This window comes from Condylura cristata, unplaced genomic scaffold (genome assembly GCF_000260355.1).
Source record: "Condylura cristata isolate star-nosed mole 26May11 unplaced genomic scaffold, ConCri1.0 scaffold00015, whole genome shotgun sequence".
NCBI classification, from domain to species: Eukaryota; Metazoa; Chordata; class Mammalia; order Eulipotyphla; family Talpidae; genus Condylura; species Condylura cristata.
Window position 1 is genome coordinate 31,112,428 of NW_004567116.1, and position 22,549 is coordinate 31,134,976.

The 22,549-nt window shown below is 43.2% G+C and overlaps 1 protein-coding gene across 1 annotated transcript in view; it reads right to left on the bottom strand.

The window, feature by feature from the left end:
• Positions 1–14,394: 14,394 nt before the first annotated feature.
• MICALCL (MICAL C-terminal like) overlaps positions 14,395–22,549 on the bottom strand; it is a 41,955-nt gene continuing 33,800 nt past the window's right edge. The window contains exons 6-8 of the mRNA XM_004683601.1: positions 20,794–20,893; positions 17,581–17,654; positions 14,395–14,579 (exon numbers count right to left, since the gene is read on the bottom strand). Coding sequence (XP_004683658.1) covers positions 14,395–14,579; positions 17,581–17,654; positions 20,794–20,893 — 359 coding nt within the window. The remainder of the gene's footprint in view (positions 14,580–17,580; positions 17,655–20,793; positions 20,894–22,549) is intronic.

Sequence of the window (22,549 nt, forward strand, 5' to 3'; positions counted from 1 at the left end):
TCCAAGCATTTGAGGCAGCTCACGCTCGCCTTTCCCTTCCCTCTCTCCCTCCCTCGCGCCGCCCTCTGCGAGGAGCTGTGCGCTTCGGCCCGCGCCCGGGACAGGCCTGCGCCCCGCGCCCCTGGGCCGCCCAGAGCAAGGGAGGGTGCCCCAAATCTGCCTCTCCAAGGACGTGAGGCCTCCGTGTGTACGTGTGTCTGTGACCCTGAACCTCCACCTAGAAGCCTTCCCTTCTTCTGACTGCACAGACAGATCCTGGCACTAACGGGGAGCCCGCATTGCTGAACCTCACTCACCTGCTATTCTGTCTCTTGGCGTCTGCCTGGCTGCTAAGCGAGAAGCGTTCGCTTAACCTACATTTGTACCTGTGCAATTATTAGATGCATCTGTGTTCCCACGAAAGCAATTGAACCAGTTCAGGGCACAGTGCAGAGGCTTTTTATTAGGAATACCCCTGTATCTAACAGCTCAATGGCTTATACAAAGATTACAAATAGTGGTAACATATATGGAAGGTACAGCTCTGAGTTCTTGTTAAAAATCCCCCATACCTAATGGACCAGGAGAGAAAATAATAAGAATAATGAACAGTCATATACCAGAGACATTTTGTGGGGGTGGAGTGGGGAATGGGACCAAAAAGGGGGGAGGGGGTAGGAGGGAAGTGCAAGGGACTATGGTGATGGCACAGGGGTGACTCTGATGGGAAACCCACGGGGATTACAATTGAGGTGAAAAAAAAATGTACAAAATGATGTAAAAATAAACTATTATATTATAAAAAAAAAATCCCCCATACCCTCTCTCCAACCCCACCCCACATTAACCCATACCCGTCCCCCCCCCCCAAAAAAGGTTCTCGGGTCTAAATAAAAGTAACAGAGCGATACAAATGTTTCTAGGGCTGGTACTAGAAATGATTAAAAGGGAATTTTAATGTGCGTGTCCACTTGAAATTCTCTTGAGTCTTCCCTCTCCTCCTCCCCACTCCACCTTGTCAGTTGTGTTTCCACCAACTACTACCGGCTGACCCTGGATGATCACCTGACCCAGAGGGTACTAATGCTTCACTGGAGAGCAGCCAAAGAGTCTCAGCCAAAATGCTGAAGGAAACTAGAGTCACTGTTGCCAGTAGTTGAGAATTTAGTGATGATCATGTGGACTGGGAGCTGGGGTGTCCATTTTGAGCTACAGACATACTGATGAGTAGAGAAACAAAAGAAGGCAGCAAAGAAGAGAGCTCTGAAGCCATGTGGTCTGAGTACTGAAAAGCCCGCCCAGTAGCTGCCTGGACCTGAATCTCTTCCCAGTGCCCACTTGAGTTCCAGGGAGCCAGCTGGGCTTCTGTCCTACGACACAGCTCCTAAAGCCTCTCAATACCCATCTGTCTTTACTTGAGCTAATCAGCTAACTGACAAGCAACAATTCCTGAGAAAAATTTAACAAGCAAGATAGTCAATAGACTCTCAACAGAGCATTTGTTCATTTTATCTTTGCTTAAGAGTCATAATTTTACCTTTGAGTGAATTATACTTTACAAAGGTATGGTGCCTCCTTCCTAATAGAAAAGAAAAAAGTAATAATGCCAGCTAGAATTTTCACCCAGGAGCAGGCAATATTACAGTGACCACCCTGATAAATCTTAGCGAGAAGCTAAATAGAATTGTGTTTTGCTTACATCATGCACTCTTGTTCAGAATATTGGATATACAAGGACACTTCCAAAGTCTGATCTCTAACCCTGGGAACTCTTGTCAGGGAATCATGAGACATGCAGTTTGCAGTTCACACTTCAGTAGTTATGTGATATTGGGCAAGTTTACTCCTTTTTCTGAGTATTTCTTTTCTACAAAATGAAGTGGTGCAGTAGAATAATAGTTCTTATTGCTGATTATGCATCACAATCTCTTTGGGGTTGTTACAGACATTCCTAGTTTCCATCTCTAGCAATTCTGGTTTAGAACATCTGATGGGTATTTATTTAAATTTTTTTCAATGACAATATCAGGTGATTTTGATGTAAATCATACACCTAAAACCACTTCTAGCTCCAACATGCTATTCTTCATCAGTTATTGATATCTATATACAAACATAGGTTCTATATATAATGTGGTCAAAGTTATACATGGAGATCTCTTAAATTGCTCATGCATACTTTTGCATGTACAACTCTCTTCAGCAATTTTTATTCATACAAAAATTTGAAATTTGAAAGGCCTTATGCAAGAATACAGGAGAAGCAAAGGAAAAGACTTGATCGTTGAATTCTGGCTACCAGGAAATAGCAAAATAAGCAAAGCCTAGTTCACCAGGCAACAAGAACAACTGCCTTCACAAAATCTTAGTAGCATCTTATACTGGGGAGGGCAATGTGGAGATATTTAAAAGGGTTTTAGAATTGGATTTAAAGCAGGTCTTTCTATGGGGGTGATGCAAGATAAATTGGGGTCTGTGATATAATATTTTAGAATAGGAAGAGGCTTGCTGAGTTTGGGAGTAATCTTTTTAATATTATTTATTGAAAAGTGAAAAACATGTTATATTATTGAAAACATAGTTTTATGTTCATTTCAGTGGGATATGTGGGCATGTTCCTGAAACTGAAACAAAACAAAAATTAGCTGCGACTTCTTTCTATGTAAGATTTTTTGTTTGAATGGATGTTATATTGATAATGACAGGAAATTAGTAAATTCCTGTTAATCTAGACAGTAACCTATAGGTGTGAGTTCCAGGGTCTTAATAGAATGCAGATGTCTTGTTATTAAGACTTTGTGCCTCTATTACCAGTCTCTTGAAAGACCAAGGAGGATGGGTTAGATAAATAAGTGCTACTCAAAGAGTAGTCTAAAGTACTGATCTGCAAATCGTTTTTAAAATGGCCCCAATACTATAAATGTGGACACTGAGAGTGTTTGGAAACTTTTCAAGCAATTTAGCAATCCATTTCTCTATTTGTTTAATCTACTAATAAAAAGAGGAAGCTTTTTTAATCTTTTTATTTTTCCAATATGTTTTCAAATTTTGTCTTACAAAGCTACTGCTATATCAGGATTGATTGTTCCCATAGATCATCTGAAAAGGACAGTTCTTTGAATGGCTCTGGTTTACTTGCAGAGTTTGTATATTTTCTTCTGAGATTAAACTTTGATAGTCTTTATAGATATGAATTAGTCTGTCTTTTTTTTGTTTGTTTTGGAAAATTAAATGAAATAATATATGGGAAAGTGCTTCTCACCGGGCCTGGTGTATAAGAACAATGAATCTAAATCTCTCTCTGTTTTTTAAAGATTTATTTATTTATCATACAAAACTGGGGTACAGGCCAGGTGTGCAGGGGCAGTGAGAGAATCACCAGAGAAGAGCAGGGAGCAGAATAGGCTGACAAAGTACACTGCTGAGGGGAGCAGTGGGTGGGTCAGGAGAGATCTGCTGCCCTATGTGGATCACCTCTGGGGCGGGGATCGAACTCATGCAGAAGTGGCTTTAGCTTCTTAGTGCTGTTCTTTTTAACCCACTGTGCCAGAGAGTTAAAGAAGGGCCCCAAAATCTCTTTTAGTCAGGGAGTCATACATACAGCACACTGTCCTTTGATAAGATTCAGATTCACCTCCTCCTAGTCTATAATGGTGCTGACAATTTTGGCTCCACCAATCATTCCCCTCTCCTGTGTGGTCATCGGTTTCATCTTATGTAAGGGTTGGCTAATAAGGACATCTCATAAGTTAAATGTATGTTGCTATGAGACTCTATCAGATCTATGGGTCTGCCTGTCTTTCAAAGCCAGACTGTACTGGAGAGTACAAACCCAGGTTCCTTTCACTGGCTCAGTAGCTAAGTGACCTTGAGCATACTCCTGCCATCTCTATGCTTTCACTTCTATCATCACTCAAGCAAAGCCACAGCAGTACTAATAAAGCCGAACACCCCATATAACTTTTAATCAACAACTTCAATTCTAGATATACTCCCCAGAATGAGTACATTTGTGCACTCAGATGTGTTCTAGAAAGTTCATGCCAGCTCCATTCAAATGCTTCTTAGCAGTGAAGTCAGTAAATAGTGATGTTCACACAATAGGCTATTATACACATTATACTATAATGTGAGATGAACAATTTGCAGTTACATGCAGCAATAGAAATGTATCTCACAATATGATGTGTAAAAAACCCAAACACAAAAACAACATATACCATATTCTATTCATATAAAACTTAAAAATAGGCTAAAGTGGGCCCTCCCTGGTGGCGCAGCAGGTGAAAGCACAGCACTAAGAAGTTAAAGCCACTTCAGCATGAGTTTAATCCTTGCCCCGGAGGTGACCACATGGCGTGGCAGACCTCTCCTGACCTACCTGCTGCTCCCCTTAGCAATGTACTTCGACGATCTGCCTGTTCTGCTCCCCACTCTGTCTCTGGTGAATCCCATTGCCCCTGAGCCTCTGGCCTGTACCCCAGTTCTGTATGCATAAATAAATAAGTCTTTTTAAAAAATTATAAATTTATCACAAAATAATTTAAAAAATGAAACTAGGGACCACATGCCGTTATCCCCATTGTTTCCTTCACCAACAACCTGGTTGGCATCCATCACTCAAAAACCCATAGGTTAGTTCTGGCCCATACCTTCCCTTAGACAATCATGTTTCTACCTAATATATACTGCTCTCAGCCACCCAGCAGGGTTCCTATCTTGAGCCTGCCATCTTCACTCAGGAATTCCAACAGTCTAGCTTTGTGATTCATAATGCAGGATTGTATATGTTGAAGGGTGTCGGTTCAAATCACATCTAGGCAGCCAAATATTGGTATAATCTTGTGCAAGTTACTTAACCACTCCATGCCTCAGTGTTCTAATCATAATGAAAACAAAGAAATACTTGCCTCAAAATGTTGTTGGGAGGACTAAGACAGATGGAACAAAATTACTGTTCAGCTCAGGGCATAGCAGATTACAAATCTTAGCTAAACGAAATTGGTTATTCATATCTTGCTTGAGATTCATAGATGATATTATCATTACCTACATTTTACAGATGAGTAACTTGAAATTTGGAGAGATTAAATAACTTGCTTTAGATTATATTACCAGTAGCTGAGAAGATAATACTAAAGCCCTTAGGATCTGGCTTTCTAAATGGCCACAAAAGTCACAATTTTTAGCTAGGATTATGGCTTCTCAGAATAAAGACTATATTTTCTAGAAGGATACATTCATATGACTAAAAGTTTATGTGAGTTTCTAGAAATCTCCCTAACAAATATGTGGGACTATGTGCTGGCTCTGATTTAGCTACTGTGCTTCTTGTATCATCAGACTATGTAACAAAAGCTACCTACCCACTCCCAGAACACTGGAGAAACTGAGGGAAAAAAGGTAAAACAAATCTGCTTGAGAAAGTTAGTAAAAATCATAAGCTCAAAGTGTTGGAGAAGGAAACATGGAAAGATGAGCAATTCCCGGGGACTACTTTTCCCCTTTGGGGTATCTGCCACTATCAGAGGAAGCATCTGAGAAGTTGAGAGGTTGAACTGGCAGCTGTCAGCCTAAGCAGACAAAAACTCAGGCTATCATACTCATGGAGGGTTGGGGGAAGCGCCCCATAAAGCTTTGGTTTGGGTTTCTCCATGGGAGTAAACCAAGAGGAAATAGGACATTCTTAGTAAAATTCACCACTGAGAAAAATTGTGAATAACAGAACCCAAACAAAAGGAAATATGAGAGTGAATGACAGAAGGAAAGTCATCCCACATAATGACTCTGGTACCACTGGGAGGAATAAGGGACGAATACATGGGTGAATATAAAAGAATATTAATTGCATAAAATAGTAATAATAATGTCTAACAGGGCTTAAAATATATAAATCAAATTAAAATGCACTTAAACAAAATTGCGAGGGAATAAAGGAAGTTAAGGCTTAGTCTGGGAAGAAGTAATATTTATATTGTACTATAATAATTCAGCGACTTGTGATATAACTTCTAGGGTAGCTGTTGAAAGAACAGCAAAAAACTAACTGCAACTAATAAAATAATGAGGAGAAAGTTGGAGTCTGTGTGCTCCATTCCAATATTGATCATCTGTGTCTACATACTTAAGGCAACTTACCTTTTGTATCCTGTTCTTTTTTATTTCGCTGTGCTGCTTTTTTATCATACAAGTTAAAAACCCAGGATGGAGATAAACCTAAGCATCTCAAATCAAGATAATGTGAAACTCCCAAGGAAAGCAACTTTCAGTAGGATGTACTCTTCACATTTCTCAAATATGAACGCTCTGTTGGCAGTTGAATGCTGTCCCCTAAAAAAGATACGTGGGAGCCCTCCCTGGTTGCACAGTGGTTTAAAGCACAGCACTAAGAAGCCAAAGCCACTTCAGCATGAGTTCAATCCCCGCCTGCCCCAGAGGTGATCCACATGGTGCGGCAAACCTCTCCTGACCTTCCCGCTGCTCCCCTCAGCAGTGTACTTCGTCAGTCAGCCTGTTCTGCTCCCCACTCTGTTTCTGGTGACTCCTCTCACCATCCCTGCACCTCTGACTTGTACTCTAGTTCTGTATGTATGCATAAATAAATAAATCTTAAAAAAAAAAAAAGATACATGGAAGTCCTACCTCCTGTGACCATAGAATGTGACCTTATTTGGGGACATTGCAGAGGTAATTATGTGCAAATAGTAGGTGTGGTCACACTAGCATAGGGTGGGCACAGAGTTTTAGAAGAGCCAGTGTCCTGAAGACAAGCAAAAAACTTGTAGACCTGCACACAGGAAAGCTGATAAAGGCACACCTGAAGAAGGGGGCCCCTGGAGGGCTGGGCTACCAGCAGCTGGAAAGGGAAGCAAAGACCCACCTCCAGGGTGGGGGGGTTGGGTGCACTGCCCCAGGCACCTTCATTTTGGACTTCTAGACTCCAAAACTGTGAGAGAATACATTTCTGTTGCTTTGCTTTCAAGCCCCCTCCCCCCATTTATGGTACTTTATTACAGCAGCCCTAGAAAACTAATAGACCTTTGAAGGGACAAAAAGGAGGCCCCTGCAGATTATGAGGAAGGCTTAACAAAGCACCTGGAGCCCAATCAATAATCAGGATTATTTGACCACATCAAAGAAGCAGGGGTTGGGGCTTGGGGATGAAGTTGGAGTCTCTTGGGGAAATTTTGTGGTCACAGAAAGTGAGGGATGCTCTCCATATGGAAAGAATGTGTACAAGAGCTGACTGGAGTGAATGTCATAAGTGACAATTCTTACTGCTTGTCCCCCCTTGGAAACTCTGGGACATAAGCAGTGGCCTTTGATGGCCCAGCAGCCAATGGACATGCCCTTCATGGGTCCTCCTTGTCTGGACAGCCCAGAAGGCAGTGCTGTTGTGGGGAACTGAGGACTCCTCTTGGTGGGAGAAGACATATGGCAGAGGAAGCTTGAAAACTCTGGCCTCGGGGTGTCACAGTGGGTTGAGATCAGGGATGTTTCTGAAGGTCCCACAGAGTGCTGCCCCTCAAAAGATTCTCTTGTCCAGGCAGGATGGGATGTGTTCCAAGGTCTTTGAGACAGGTGACCTGTCTACCTCCACTTCTAGACCTAATAATGAAGTGTAAACAGTAGTTAGAGGAATGATCTGACCGGAGCATGCTGGCTCAGAGCCAGCCACAGGTGAAGCTCTAAAACCAGTGGCTCTGACTGGAGTCACCTAGCAGAGGAATGTAGAACACTAGACAGTCCACAGCTGGGCGAATCTTTAAAGGAGAGAAAGGTAAGGTTGTTAACCACTTCAGCCCAGCCAAGCAAGAATATCTGGAGCCCATTGATTCTCTTGTTGTGTGGTCCATGTCCAGGCCACTGGGGCTACTCTTAAGAGTCTCCCAGGCCTCTTCCATGTCAGTGTGATCAGAAGTTTCCTTTGTGACAGTTACAAGCCTTCTTCCGGCTACACCCACCTCTAGACCCGTGTGACATGGAAAAGTGATGGTCTCTGCTTCCATCTTTACTGGGGAGATAAGAAGTCTATTTATACTTCGGATGTTCCCTTTCAAGCAGGAAGTTTAGAAGTATTGCATCTAACAGTGAGATGGAACCAAAAACCCGATGGTGTTTTCAGGTTGTACTTGAAGAATCACTGTTCAAGGGGGCCTGCAAAAGGCTGAACAATAGGTCAGCAGAAGTCAGTTCAGTGGAAGGGCCCGAAAGGAAAATGACAACACTCTGAGAATTGTGCTTCCTGGCCTGGTTTTTGCTTCTGCCTTCTCTGTGGAAAGTCCCCATTCTTATCTATTCTCATGAGATTGGAAGTGTTGTATTCTGTTTCTGCTGTTTGGCTTAAGATGACTCAAGACCATTCTGATGACAAAGTTTCATCTAGCTATTCCCATGAAAATGGAGCCTATGTCCAGCAGACTGACTTCTATAAGGAGGGGGGAAAGAGAGAGAACCATACCCACTTCATCGATGAAGACCCTGAAGCACATCTGAATTTGTTCATTGTCATCCAGTGAGCAGTGACAGAATCAGACCCCTGGACTAGTAACTCTCAGCTTCGGTTACTCTGTTTAGTGTGATTATCTTTTTTTCTCTTTGTTTTCATATCATGTATGGTTTGGAGGCTACCTGCCCCTCCCCCTCACGCCCCCCATACACACAAGTAAGCTTCCTGAAAACTCTTACCACACAGTCTGTTACTGGGGGATGGGAAAGTGCTAATTCCTCTGTCATAGGTGTCTTTGGAGCTGCTGCCAGTGCCAGGTTGTTTCTGTCACACAAAAGCAACTTTCCAGGGACTCTTTCCCACTTTCCTCCTCCCAATTCCCCCCCACTCCCAACACTGTGCTCTCTTCCTAAGAGCCTACAAAAGCCACCTCCCTCTGTTGCTCCCGGCCAAATGCTCCCTGGCTCACCTTGATCTCCTCTCCTTGGCCCTGTGTTCTTGCTTCTCTACGCACTGGGTTTGAATTTGGACATAAAAGCCCTGGAGTCCATGGTACTGTTTCAGGGCACATGATCACCCAGGAAAAACAGGGTGTGTCTTCCTTGAGTATCATGGCTATTGAGAGAGATGTGTGAGTGGTGGTGGAGGCCAAGTCACTTAACTGTTCTAAATACCTCTTTTCATATTCAAGTATATTATAGATGAGCATAGGAGGAAATACAAAGCACTTCAAAACTTTGGCTTCTACCCCCAGATTTCCCGAGTAGGGTTAGCCACCGGTGTGTGAGGGAGGCAATGGAAACCAATCTAGACGAAGAAGGAGGGCCAGGCAAGCACAAAGTTCAAGTCTGGGGGTGTGGGCTCTAGAGGCTGAGATCCCCGGGTCCAGTCTCTGCTTCACCCCTATCTACCTGGGCCACCAGATAGGCTCCTGAGTCTCTATGTCTGTGTCATGTCATCTCACAGTGGGGTCACGTTCACCTTGAGGATTTGCTTTCAGGATGAGGTGGAGGAACTCACAAACAACAGATTCCAGCCTGGCAGGGGAGGTGAAATGAATTCACAGTATCCATACCATCTTCAGGGAGAGACCTTCTCTGAGGAGGGCTGGGACAGCTTTAGGGTTTGTTCTTTGTTGTTTAATTTCTAGAAATGGGCTGGGAGAGAGGGTGGTGTGAAATCGTCAAGCGTGTCCTCAAGGCTGAGGGATGGTGAGTTATAGCCACTAAAGTCTGTGTGAGCAGGTCAGAGGAGCCCAGAAGCTGCTTCTGAAAGAGCAAGCCCACAGCACCAGAAAAAGGCCACCCTCTGTCCACAAATGGCTCTCCACTGCAGTTTCCAGTTGATATGTTTTTTTTAAGATTTATTTATTTGTGCATACAGAACTGGGGTACAGGCCAGAGGGTCAGGGGCTGTGAGAGGATTTACCAGAGACAAAGAGGGGAGCAGAACAGGCAGATTGACGAAGTACACCGCTGAGGGGAGCAGCAGGCGGGTCAGGAGAGGTCTGCCATGGCATGTGGGTCACCTCCAGGGCAGGGATGGAACTCATGCTGAAGTGGCTTTAGCTTTTTAGTGCTGTGCTTTAACCCACTAAGCCACTAGGGAGGGCCTGCATTTCCAGTTAATATTTAATGGAAAAAGGGATCACTTCAAATATTCCACCAGCAGATAAAACTCTAAACAATGGAGAAAACTCGGGAAGGCAGGGGCTGACCATTGTATTAATATGCTGCGGCAATTCTGGCTTCTGTGCCTCATTTCACAAAGGCTCATGTGCTGGCCTTAAGAACCAGGGCCCTTCTTGGTGGCACACTACGTTAAGGCACAGCACTATGAAGCTGTCCACGGCCACTGCAGCAGGAATCCATCCCCCGCCAGGGAGGTGACCCACATGGCGCAGCAGACCTCACACTGCTCCCCTCAGGAGTGTGTTTCAATCTGCCTGTTCTGCCCCTACTCTGTCTGGTGAATCCTCTCACCACTTACACCCCTCCCCCGCCCCACACACCTCTAGTCTGTATCTCAGTTCTTGCATGCTTAAATAAATAAATCTTAAAAAAAAAGAACAGCAGAGCAGGTCTTAGGAGTGGAAATTGAAGGAAGAGGCCAGCTCTAGTCAGAAAAGGGATGGGGAGGTTCCTGCTGTGTGTGTGAAATCTAAAGACAGGTTGTCCCAGGTAAGAGGGAAAGAGAAGGGAGTTGAAATGAGGCTAGGCCCCGGGCCTCCCCCTCCCCCTGCCTTGAGAATAGCTTTCTTTGTTGAGAGAATACACCTGAGGTGAGTGTTCACTCCTCCCATTCGAATCCAGTTTGCTGGTCAGGTAAGTCCTTCCAGGTGCTGCAGCAGGACTAAAGCCACCAACGTTCACTCACAGACTCTCACATGAAATCCAAGCTTTGCTCAGGTCCTTTGGCTGAAAAGAAATAAATGAAATGGACGCTGCTCTCAGAGGTGCCAGGCCAAGCCCATATGAAAATGTTTTGATTCTTTTGACACAAAACCATTTATTTTGGGGTCATTTTAGTATTTATAGCCATGCACATGTAACACATTTCAATCTGTATGAATAGTTCCCAATTGTTGGAGCAAATTAATCTTTTACAAGCCACTCAGCAGTGAGGTTAGAAGATAAACAGGTGAAATAGCACACGCTCTCCTGTGCGTGAACCTTCTTATTACGATAAACTCCTACATTTGAGCTCCCCGCGTCCCACGCCTGCCACTCTCTCCATCACGGTGGCAGCCCAAGCTGCCCCCTGCCACCTCTGCCCTGCTGAGGCAGTTCTCTGATCAACCACCTGGGTGGGACAGGCTGCCATTTTCAGTTTGGAAGGAAAAACCTGTAAATCTGCTTCCTGGGAAGACAGACATTGCTGAATTGTCATTTGCCTCCAGAACCCAGAAAACATCAATTTCATTGCAGCTCATCAGAGTTGGAAACACCTGCCACTTCCTTTCTCAGCTGTAATTAACATGCTGCATCTCAGCATTGATTGATTCCAAGCAGCCTAGCATTGCCGAGCCAAGGTTTAAATGAAACAGTACAACCTGATATTATTTTTCACAGTTTTAGAAACACAGACTTATTTTTATTGCTTGAGAAGCACCACAATTGTGGGGGATGGAAGGCTTTATGTTTGACAAAAATGTGAGTAGAGTAGGCTGATGAGTATAATAAAGTAGTATTTTAACTTTGTATCTATTTGGAAGTGGTACATGTTTATCTTTGTATTTGTGGGAGGAGTAGAGGACAAATATTCTATCTGCATCTCAGCACCTAGCTCAGGCGTGCAGAAACCCCTTGGCATTCAGAACTGCTTGCTAAACAGTCAACACGTGAATGGTTTGGGAGAATATGTTTAAGACATTTCTCGTAATATTACTCCCGTAAAATTCTGAATTTATAACTATTATGAGCTCCTTGGTTTAACTTAAGACTTTGTGTGGGATTAACTGGGAGAAATGATCCGAGGCTACGGCTCTCTGTCCCAAATACCTAAATTTTTCACTGTTGATCACAAGTGTCCTTTTATGGTCCATAAAGCATCAGTCTGTTTGAATCATAAGCCTACTCATTCTGCATGCAAAAGGCTACCTTCAAAATGTACAACATTTTACATTTTGAGTTTCTCATAGATGAATGTGAAGAAGGAATAGATTCATTTAAATAGTTCAATAGATACAATATTTATGGTCTAATTTTAGAAATGATCATGGGAATAGTTTTATGTGCTGGTAAAACTGAAAGCCAATATAAGCAGAAGACTTAAATATGAAGTTTGTTTTACCTTGGTTAAAGAAGACTCAGCTTTAAGCCACAGAACATAGTCTTTGGAAGAGAAAGTGAACAAATTGCTTTTTTGTCTATTAACAGAATACTAGGGCCAAGAACCATCCTCTTTCTTGATCCTCTTGGGAGAATCTTTATTTTCGATGGAAAGAACACATTAAAATAAGTGGCAATTAATTCTTTTGCACAAAACAACTCAGACACAATACACTTGGGCTTTTTCTGTTAAATGTACGCAAATATCAAATAATGTATTTTTATATGACAAAAAAGATTAAATTTGAATATTTGTACATATCCTAGAATGAAAATCGAAGTTAGAGAACTTTTTCTTAAAAAGGGTTAACACTCCTGATGGTTGAAAATATTATTCTATCAACATAAATCTTTAATACTATATAACACCAAACATCTGGGTTATTTGTATATTAAATAGCTTATATACCAATGTTTTAATGTTACTAGGTCTTCTCCGAATTATAACACAGGGAAGCCAGAATTATAAGGAAATCATGTTAGCAATTTCTACCAAAAATACAAATAAATAAAAAAATAGTTAAATAGCTGTAAGTAGAACAGTTTTCATAGACCGATCAATCGATAGATGCCTGCATGCATTTCCTAACAATAGAATTCAGGCATCAGAAGACCTGATTCTTAAAAAAGACAAAAAAAGAATGCAAAAGGAGAAAGAACTACAATCTTGTGAACTGGGTACACCTTGGAAAGGAGGCCTGTGGATATGACCCCCACAGGCTGGCTGACTGGAAATCCAGTTACACTTACACTTCTAATTTCTGGCCTTTCAGTCGGCTAAACTTCGGTATCTAGTCAGAGCCGACTTTTGCAAAGCAGCTTTCGTTTAGTGACACATTGAACACTTGTAGAAACAAGAGCAGTCAAATACTTAACAAAGTATTCTTCAGTCTCCTTGTCAAAAACTGACTGAATCGTCAAAGAAACCAGTTGAGGGGAAGCAAATACTTTATGATAAGAGATCACCATAGAACATCTTTTCCTCTGATTTCCCATAAGAACTGTAAAAACATCCCAGGGGTTCCATGTCAGTGCAGGGGTTCCATCTTCGAGCTTTCTTCCACATAGAACATGACCTCAAATATGCAGGGTTTGCTAATGGAGTGATAGCACTCAGCTCTATCTTGACATCAGAGCTGGTTTTGTCCTTGTCCCATAGAATCCCTGGGACCCCTTAATTGAGTGTCAGAGAAAGTTCTGTTTAGACCCAAGGTGAGCAGCCTGGGGTAGCCTTCCTCACAGTATTATACAGTGTGTTCATTTCTAGCAGCAGCACCAACCTCACCAATATTTTATCAACAAATAAAAGAGTTTCTCTTTTTGCCATGACCAACAGTTCCATAAAAGCACTTCAAAATTATTTTCTTAAAACCATTCCCATTATGTTCCAGAAGCCATAGGGAGAGGGCTCCGAGAACAAAAAGCTTTTTGAAGCCAACAGTTTTGGGTGAAAATTAACCATCCTGCTGGTAAGAAGTTAAGGTCCTTCTTTCTTCTCTTCTTTAAAAAATATAATTAAGGCTCAAATGTTCTATTAAACTCTCATTGCTTCTGCATATTATATTAAGGCTTAAACATACACCTGGTAAATTAAATTCATCCTGGATTGAATTAACACCTGCTATTTGAATTATTTGCTTTATGTAATCAGTAATCTCAAGGTTTCTCCTCTTTGTCAGTAAACACCATTTAAATATTAACCTAATCTTTAAACTGCGGCTGCTTCTTTCTGACATTTGGAAACTGGTCATCCATGCAAAAAAAGCAAATATGGCTATATTAATAAAAAGTCAGGTTCTTAAAAATCTTAAGATGTGTAACTCAATGAATTGGGAAGATAAATGCTAAAGCAGCAGGAGAGTCACTTTCTAGGGAAACCGATGTTGGTTATCTGTCCAGGTCACCTCCAGTCTCAGAAACCTGCGTTGTTACCTGCTGATTCCAAAAGTCTTTGCATTTTCTTTAGAAATTCTGGCAAGATCTTGGAACCTATGAGACAATTTTAATTTTGTAAAAAACACTAGAGTATAGAATAGCTTAAATTCCAGATATGAAAAATCCTGCAAAAGGAGAAGTGTGGAGGGACACTTGACCCAGGGGCTCCCCAGATGACTACCACGGAGGCCCCTGCACAGCTCAGGTCCTGCTCAGCCTGCAGCCCCTGGAGAATATGAAGCTTTCAAAGTGCTGGTCTTCAGCCTTTTCTTTGATGCGTTGTTCCTCCAAAGAATCTACGAGTTTGTCCCTTTGCTCAATCACTTGCATCATCTTGGAGAATATTTCTTGTTCCTCATTTAGATCATTCTCATCTTTTTGGCTCTCTAAAAAGAAGACAGAGAAACATTGACCCTCAGGTAAGAGGCGGCCCCAAGAGAACTCCTGGCATGGGTATCCTGAATTGTTCTGGAGTTGCTCTGCCCTTTAAATTCCATGGTGAGAACAAGGAAATGAATTTAACACAGGGTGACCACCCTCAAAGGCACAGGTAGAAGGTGGGTGCTTTGTGCAACTGTCAGCTCAGGTTTCATCTTGAGAATATTTGAACAGTGATGGGAAAACCCCTTTGTGAGACAAGAAGTTCATTCATACCAAGTCCCAACCTCCCCTCCCTGCCAAAAAGAAACCAACAACGCACACACAAAAGCTATTTCTCAAAAAAAAATATCGAAACTAAAGCAAAGAAATCTGTGAGACAGGTTTTGAAGCAGACCATCGGCAGCAGTGACTAGTTATGTCCACAGTGAGGACCCTTTCTTTATCCGTGGCTAAGGATAAATTGCAGCCCTTTGACTAGAGACTAGGCAGAAGCTCCAAGGCTATGACTGGTCAACAGGAGCCCGTGACTAGATTTTCTTGCTGCCTTTCAGGAACTTGTTCCTAACTGACTCCAGGCATCTGATTGCCTGGTGGAGGTAAGACTGTTCAAGGAAGGTGAAAAGTAAGAAACAGGTAGTCAGGGCTTCCTGACACTCTGAGTAGGATTTTAAAGATAGATTGAAGTCTTGTCAACCAGGTTATACACTTAAGAGAGAGCTTTCTAAATTTCCCCTTTTTAAATTTTAAATTCCAGTTAGCACACGGGGGCTAAGCAGCGAGCTGATCCTGCGGCAGAAAAGATACCACCATCTCTCACATCAGGCTCAGTTCTGCGGATGCAGACAGGACGGTGGACTGAGAAGCAAGAGAGCCTTGAAGCCAACCCATTCCCTTTGCGCCTTGTGTTTTACGGGAGTGAGAGGAAAGAGGCAAGAGAAGCAGAGGGTTCTAAGCTCTGGTCACTCCATTCTGGGTCATGGAGCTCCCAAGAAGGCAAGAAATGCCCTATCATTTGATGGGAACACTCGGGCCCAAGGACTCTGACTCTGCTTCCGGCGGAAAGCCAGCTAAAGGGAAGCATTTCATGGTTGGGCTAAGATGATCTGAGCGTGGCCCCCGATTCTGATCCTCTGTGTGTGCCATGGCCATGGCCTGTCTCTAAGCTGTCCACCTGTCCCAGAGCTGTCAAAGGGCTCGCCAGGGGCTCTCCTACCATGAGGTGTGAAGTGGCCCCACAGTGGATACTGCCTGGTATGCTATGTGGCTAAGCAGAATGGAGGATGTGCTAGGTGAGACCTAGTGAGCCAGGAATTTCACTGTGCTCCACGCTTGGGAGAAAATGGCCAGGCTGTGGTTTCTGCCAGCAGGGGTCAGATGAGGATGTTGGTGGTGATGATGGTGACAATGATCCTACACAATGAGTCAAAGCAATCCAGATTCCTAATGTCACCTCTGGGTGACATAAGTCTGCCTCTCCCCATTACCTGGCAGCTAGCTCAGGAGAAAAGGCAGAAGGAAGGGAGGCCATTTGCAAGATTGAACATTTACATCCTGAAGAGACTGAGCATTTCCTGCAGGGACTGTTTAAATGATTGCATCAGACTAAGTTTACCAGAGAGGGATAGTTTATTCTTTTGCCTACTAACTAGTAGGATGAAGTTTTTGTGGAAGACAAACTTAAAATGAAAAATTTAATTTTTCCCCCAAGTACCCTTGAGAGGGGTGATAAAATGTATGACCTTTGCTCTTAACAAGAACTAAAAGAAAATTCAAAGTTGACTGACAGTCTTTGGGGTATTTATTCCACCATTCTGAAAAAGACATTTTATTATTAAATGATTTGTCAGATGTATAAATCTGACATTAGTTATACACTATGGTTTGTTCATTTAATTTCCATTATCAATATAAATTAGAATCCTTGTTTATAACCCATGTAGAAAAATAACTCTCTCAATGTCATTTTGTCATCAATAGACCCATCTGAGCCCCTTTCTACAAATCAAAAAAATATATATATAGCACTGTTATTTTTCCTTTGCAGCTCTTGAAGATTTTGTCAGAAAGAGAATTTTATTGCTACAAGGAAACATTTTATAAATCACCACTATATGGAAAAGAACAGGGGAGCCTGGGGCCTTCGAGAGTGGTTACTATGTCAGGCCTTGCATTTCCTTGAACATACTTTTAAAGTTCTCTGAGACCCAGTTTCCTAGTCTGTTCAATAAGTTAAGCTAAGGAACAGCGTTCACAATGTTGATGTGTTAGATTTGCCAAATGTGTGGTCTCTATCAGGGAACCACACAGGTAGGTGCAACGTTGGCTCATGAGGTTTAAAGAAATGATTTCACTGGTTCTTTCAGATCTGGATCTACATGTAGGAAGGGCCGCCTGGTTCTGCAAACATGCAAAAACGGAACAGTGCATGTGCCTCGCAATCAGGAGTCAAAGAATGTGTAGATCAGTATCTGGTGTCAGTTGAGTCTATTTCTACTACGTGGTGGGAATAACGTGTTGCTCCAGTCTAGCCCATGTCCGGAAGGAATGATTCTTGGACCATCCCTAGTGCCTGGTAGAAGTAGGCATGCTTTCCCGAGCTCCCAAAGTCGCATGCCCTGGTCTACCAGTACTCTAACTGGTCTAAGTATTGTGCTGCCCATAAGATTGTGCAGGAGGGGTGTTTTTTCCTATATACCTGTCCATGTGAGATTCTCAGCAGAGATTTGTAAAATGAATGGCTAAGTGAATGGATATGTGAAGAAATGAATTTATTACTTTTTGCACTTGGGATGCAGAACACTGCTCTCATTACCAGGAGAGGAAGATAGCTGGGGCCTTGCTGTGCTGGAGGTGGGCACAGGCAGGCTGGCTCTACACTCTGACTGCCAGTCTGGTTGCGTGAGGCAAGGAGACCACGCCATGCTCCCATTTCAGCATCTTCTGCTCAAGAGTCTTTCTGTGGAAAAATGTCTTTAACAAGGGCCCAAAATACATCATTATACTCACCCTCCTTGAGCATTTTCTCTCTTAATTTCTGTTCCAGTCGGCTTTGATGATCTTCTAGTTCTAGTTCTTGGGCCCTGGGGATGAGAAGATGTTCAAATTTTGTAAGTAGAAGATTTGTGTAGACATAAGGGTGAACAGCTTCCTTGATAGTAGTTACTACATTCTTTTTTCCTTATCAATAATGACATCTTGAAGTATCTCTAAGCAGAAGGAGATGCTGTCGGCAGGGTCCCTGGAGTCAGGGAGAAAACAATCTAACGTTTGGAAGGACAGAACAAGAAATGCAATGTCACAGGAACCAAAAATAAAGGGAAGTTTTGAGCAGTCATGCATGTTTACTCTGCAAAGACATTAAAGAAGATGAGGACTGAGAATCTGGATTCGAAATAGTAGGGCCTTCCTTTCCAGCTCCCCACCCTGGGGTCTATATGTGTTGAGGTCCTATATCCTGTTGTTGCTGTCTGCATTTTTATGCTTCTACTACTGCTTGCGTCGAGGCTTCTGCCTTGCTTAATATCTGCTTTTTCTTGTTGACACTGGACTTCTGCTGGCCTGCTGTGGTAGCCAATGAAGGTGCCCTGCCTCTTTAAGGAGAACATTCTGGGAAGAGTGTCTGGAGCTGACCACTTTGCAGAATCCATCTCAATGTCATGCTAAAGCCAGGCTGTTTCCTGGCAGACCCACCGATGACTGAACACAGTGGCGTAAGTCTCAGGGAGGCCCTTCTTGCCCAGCTTTGAACTCTGCAGGCCATCAGTGCCTCAGTGCCCCCTGTGGCCTGGCTGAGACTTTCTCAGGCTTAACCGCAGTTTCAGGTTCCTCCTGAGAATCCCCCTTGCTCCAGTGTCCTTCCACAGGTATCAGAAAAGCTGTGGTGCTGAAGCCTTAGCTCTTAGTCCTCCCCTTCCCCTGCACCCTTCCCACGAGTTTCCCACCCAAAATCCCTTGTACTTCTAATTCTGTCTTGGTATCTGCTTCCCAAAGGGCCTGAATTGACATACCAATCTAAGACACGTCTCCTTCACCATTTTGCCAATCTAAAATCTATCCTTTAGCAGAGCATCTAACTGTCTATGTCTACCGTCTAGGACCCAGCTCTCCTCTTTGGCTCTTTTGGAAGAGAAAGCTTGCTCTGAGGGGCACAACCAGGGGGCCACAGTCACTGAGCAGAAGGTAAACTCAGGTAAGCTTCCCAGTTCTGCGCCTCCACGTTTCCTTATGCCGTCATGCTACATCCAGCTCTATGTCATGTGTGTCTCTCCTGAAAACCATGAGACTGAGATGGCGCTAAGGGTTTATTCATCTTTATTTCTACAGGACTCAGCTCTAGCACAAAGAATCTGCTTCTGATAATTTTGTTGAATGAACTTTATAATGTAGACCTGGTCTAAAGCAGACAGTAGGGTTGTGTTAAAAGGACCTTTTTGTCAGGTAGATGGGAAAATGACTTAGTTGCTCCAAGTCTCCATTTGTGTATCAACTTAAAAAATAGTGATAGATGAATATATATACTACAGATGACCCCTTCCTTTTGTGTCCATGGAGTTGAGCATAAGGTTTGGCTTCCTCCTCCAGTTTTCCTCTTTATTCATGACCACCCCCTGGGGGAGGGGGCTTTTGGGAAGAAGTGACGAGGTGAGCTCACTTCATACCTTTCCTTTCCTGGCAATAGCTTGCCTGCAGCAAATATGTGCTCTCCCTAACTGTGAGCCTTGTCCTGTCTACTAGAGCAAGATCTCTCATCCTGATTCCTACTGACAGCTTAGACTGGACACTCCTCTGTACAGGGGGCGGGAGAATGTTCTGTGTCCTGTAGAATGCTCGGTAGGACCCTTGGCCTCACAAGTAGCACCTCCCAGCTGTTACAGCAAAAATGTCTCCAGCCATTACTGAACATCCCTGTGGAGGTAAAAATACCCTCAGCTGAGACCCACTAGTTGAGGGTAAAAACTTCATCCCTAAGAAGCAAGTGGGTCTACTATCCTTTGATTAGGCAGGCAAGAATGTCTAGTTCTGGAACTGGGGTAATGCAGGCTGAATGCTGAACTCTCAACCCAAGAAAGTTTTGTCTATGCACTAACCCATGGGCTTTTATTTGAAAAAGAATCTTTGTAGATATAATTAAAGACCTTGAGATGAAAACATTCTGGATTATCCTAGAGGGCCCCAAACCCCATGACAAGTGTGCTTATAAGACACAAAAGAAGAGAACTCAGAGAGAGAGAGAAAGCTGTGAAGGCAGAGACAAAGCATGCCGCAGCCTCCAGGCACGGGAGGCCCAGAGCCACCAGAAGCTGGAGGAAGCAGAAAGGACTCTCCCCTGGAGCCTCCAGAGGACACATCACCCTCTTGACACCTTGATTCTGGAAGACTTCTGTCTTCCAGAACTGGAGACAGTAAATAGCTGTTGCTGAAAATAAGCCGCTCCTGCTCTAGGAAACAATTAGCAAGTCCACTTGGGCTCACATCCTCAACCACGCTAGTCATTATCAGTGATAAAGGTGATATTTTTATGTTCCTGCTATTTACTTGGTTATCTCATTTCCCAGAAATAAGGCAGACCCCAGGCCGAGAAGAAGAGAATTTATTAGACCCAAAGACTCCCCAAATGACCTCTCAGGGTTGGGGTGAAAATGGACAAGGACAACATGAGCCAAAGTACCCAGTAGGATTTGTGGCACTTGGTGGGTTTATGCTTTCCAGAATGGTGACAGGTATAGTGACCTCCTCCACTCTCCCAGAGTGTGCTGAGATCAGGTCTGCTTCTTGATAACCCAACCAGGCGGCAACCTCTCATTCCAAGAAGACAGTCAGACAGAGCTCAGCCCTTCAGCCTGCAGGCAAATCACCAAGCCCTTCCCAAGAGCCACGCTCAGAACTCTGTCACGTGCTTCCCCATTGCAGGTGTGTGACTGTAGGTGGGTCGCCCCGGTCTGGGGGACAGGGATGAATTGGCAATAACTAATCTGAACGCCTTCCAGCTCAAGCCCCATTCCATGAAATCTATTTTAGCCACAGGACTCCACAGAGAAAACAGACAACTGAAGCTTCGCTGCACTAATGCCAGCATGATATGCAAGACATCAAATATCAATTTACCTCAATCACAATTCTGTATGCACAAGGAGAAAAAATTCTGGGACTTCAACCTAGGAGGCAGAGCCGCCCCCTTTTGCTTTTAGGACTCATTGTTATCTGTGTTGCTTTACTTACATGATCAGTAGCTCCGACTCATAGCGCATTAATTTATTCTTCTCCAGAACCAACTTAAACCATTCCTGCAAAAGCTGTGCTTCATCCTGTGTGCCTGAATCTGCTTAAGAAATCAACAGCAAATGGGTTAGATTGGCATTTCTCTCCCCTTGATCAAGCTGCATTGGAGCTGCTTTAGCAGGCCGTGTTTGTAGCAAAAAGGGCTCGGCGGGCGGCAGCCCCCTGATGGCCTGTTGATGCCTTGAGATCACGGACATGACAAATAAAACCCACCTGTGCGTGCTCTGGGGGAGATCTTTTTGGACATTCAGGGCAGGAATACGTCAGCTCCAAGGGCCATACCCTCCGTAATGTCCTGCTATAAATGACCCTTTTTCTCCACCATAAAACTTTTATGTGTTTGCCCATCACACCCTCCATCAGAGAAAACCCTTATTAATAAACTTACCATCTTCTCCTCCTCCTTCCCTCCAAAAACAAACACCTCCTGAGTGCCCAGCTGCGGTGTGACCCCCTTCGTGATTAGGGTGGTCATACCACATTTGGTCATACTGGCGTAGTAATGGGATTTTAGGGTTTTGTAGAAAGAAAAACAAAGTGATGAAAAAAAAAGATTTCTCAAGCAGAAAGATATATCCATGTAGTCTCATAGCTTCGATTAAACAGGAGAATCACCATGAAAAAATTGATGCTGCCTTTGGATACTCAGTGTTAGTAGCCAAATATTTAGATGCTAAAACGTTCAGGGCATGTTTGAGAAGTGGCAACTTGGAGGTGGCTTTCTAGTATTTCACAGCCCTTTCTAGGAAAACACAGGCTGTGTTGCCACTGGCAAGTCTACAGAGAGGGAAACAGTGGAGACAGAAGATTATGGGTAACCTTGGGTAAATTTTTTAACCTCTTGGAGACTCTTCTTCACCAGTTAGACAATATGACACACAGAGAATAGAATCATAATAATGAGCTACTGTTTATTCTGCACCAATTATGTGCCTTCTAAGTGGCATCTCTTTTAATCCTTACAACAAACTCTCAGTGGATTTCCTTATTCTTACCACTTAACATACATGCCCAAGCTCAGTGAGTAAGTGGCAGGGCCAAGGCTTGAATTCAAGCAAGCCTTATTCTAAGTCTCTGCTTTTCACTGCTAGTACACCACACCCTCATCCTCCTGACTTCCATCTTCCTTCTCATAGGCACAGAAGGCAAATAACTTGCCCAGAACATAGCAAGTCTTGCATAAAAATTAGTTACTTCTTCTCTTTGTCTCTTTGACTATCTTTTTGATAAAGAAAGTAGGACTCAAGAAAGATTTATATGCAATACCACATATAATAGTGGGCAAAACAACCATGCTATAATGGGAATCATGACTTGGCAGAATTCTCCATTCAACCATTCATTAATATCTACTTATCAGAAAGCTGTCAGGTACTGCCTTCTGGATATGGTGAATGATATGGCTATATATCACCAGAAATGTGAAAGCAGTAAGTCCACAGTGCTGCCCAAAATGGTATTATTATTATTATTTTTAATTAGATGGATGCAAAGAGCTAGAATAAAATAGTACATAGGAAACTTGTCACCATAGCCAAACAGCATAAAACCCCTCTGAAAATGTAGAGAAGAGTGTGTTTTCCTGGTCAGGGAGTGAGATTGGCTATTCTGAGATGACACTGTTTGAACTGAAGAATGAGTAATATTTTGAGAAGAATTGGTGAGGGTGGGTGAGGACATTTCCAAGAAGAGGGAA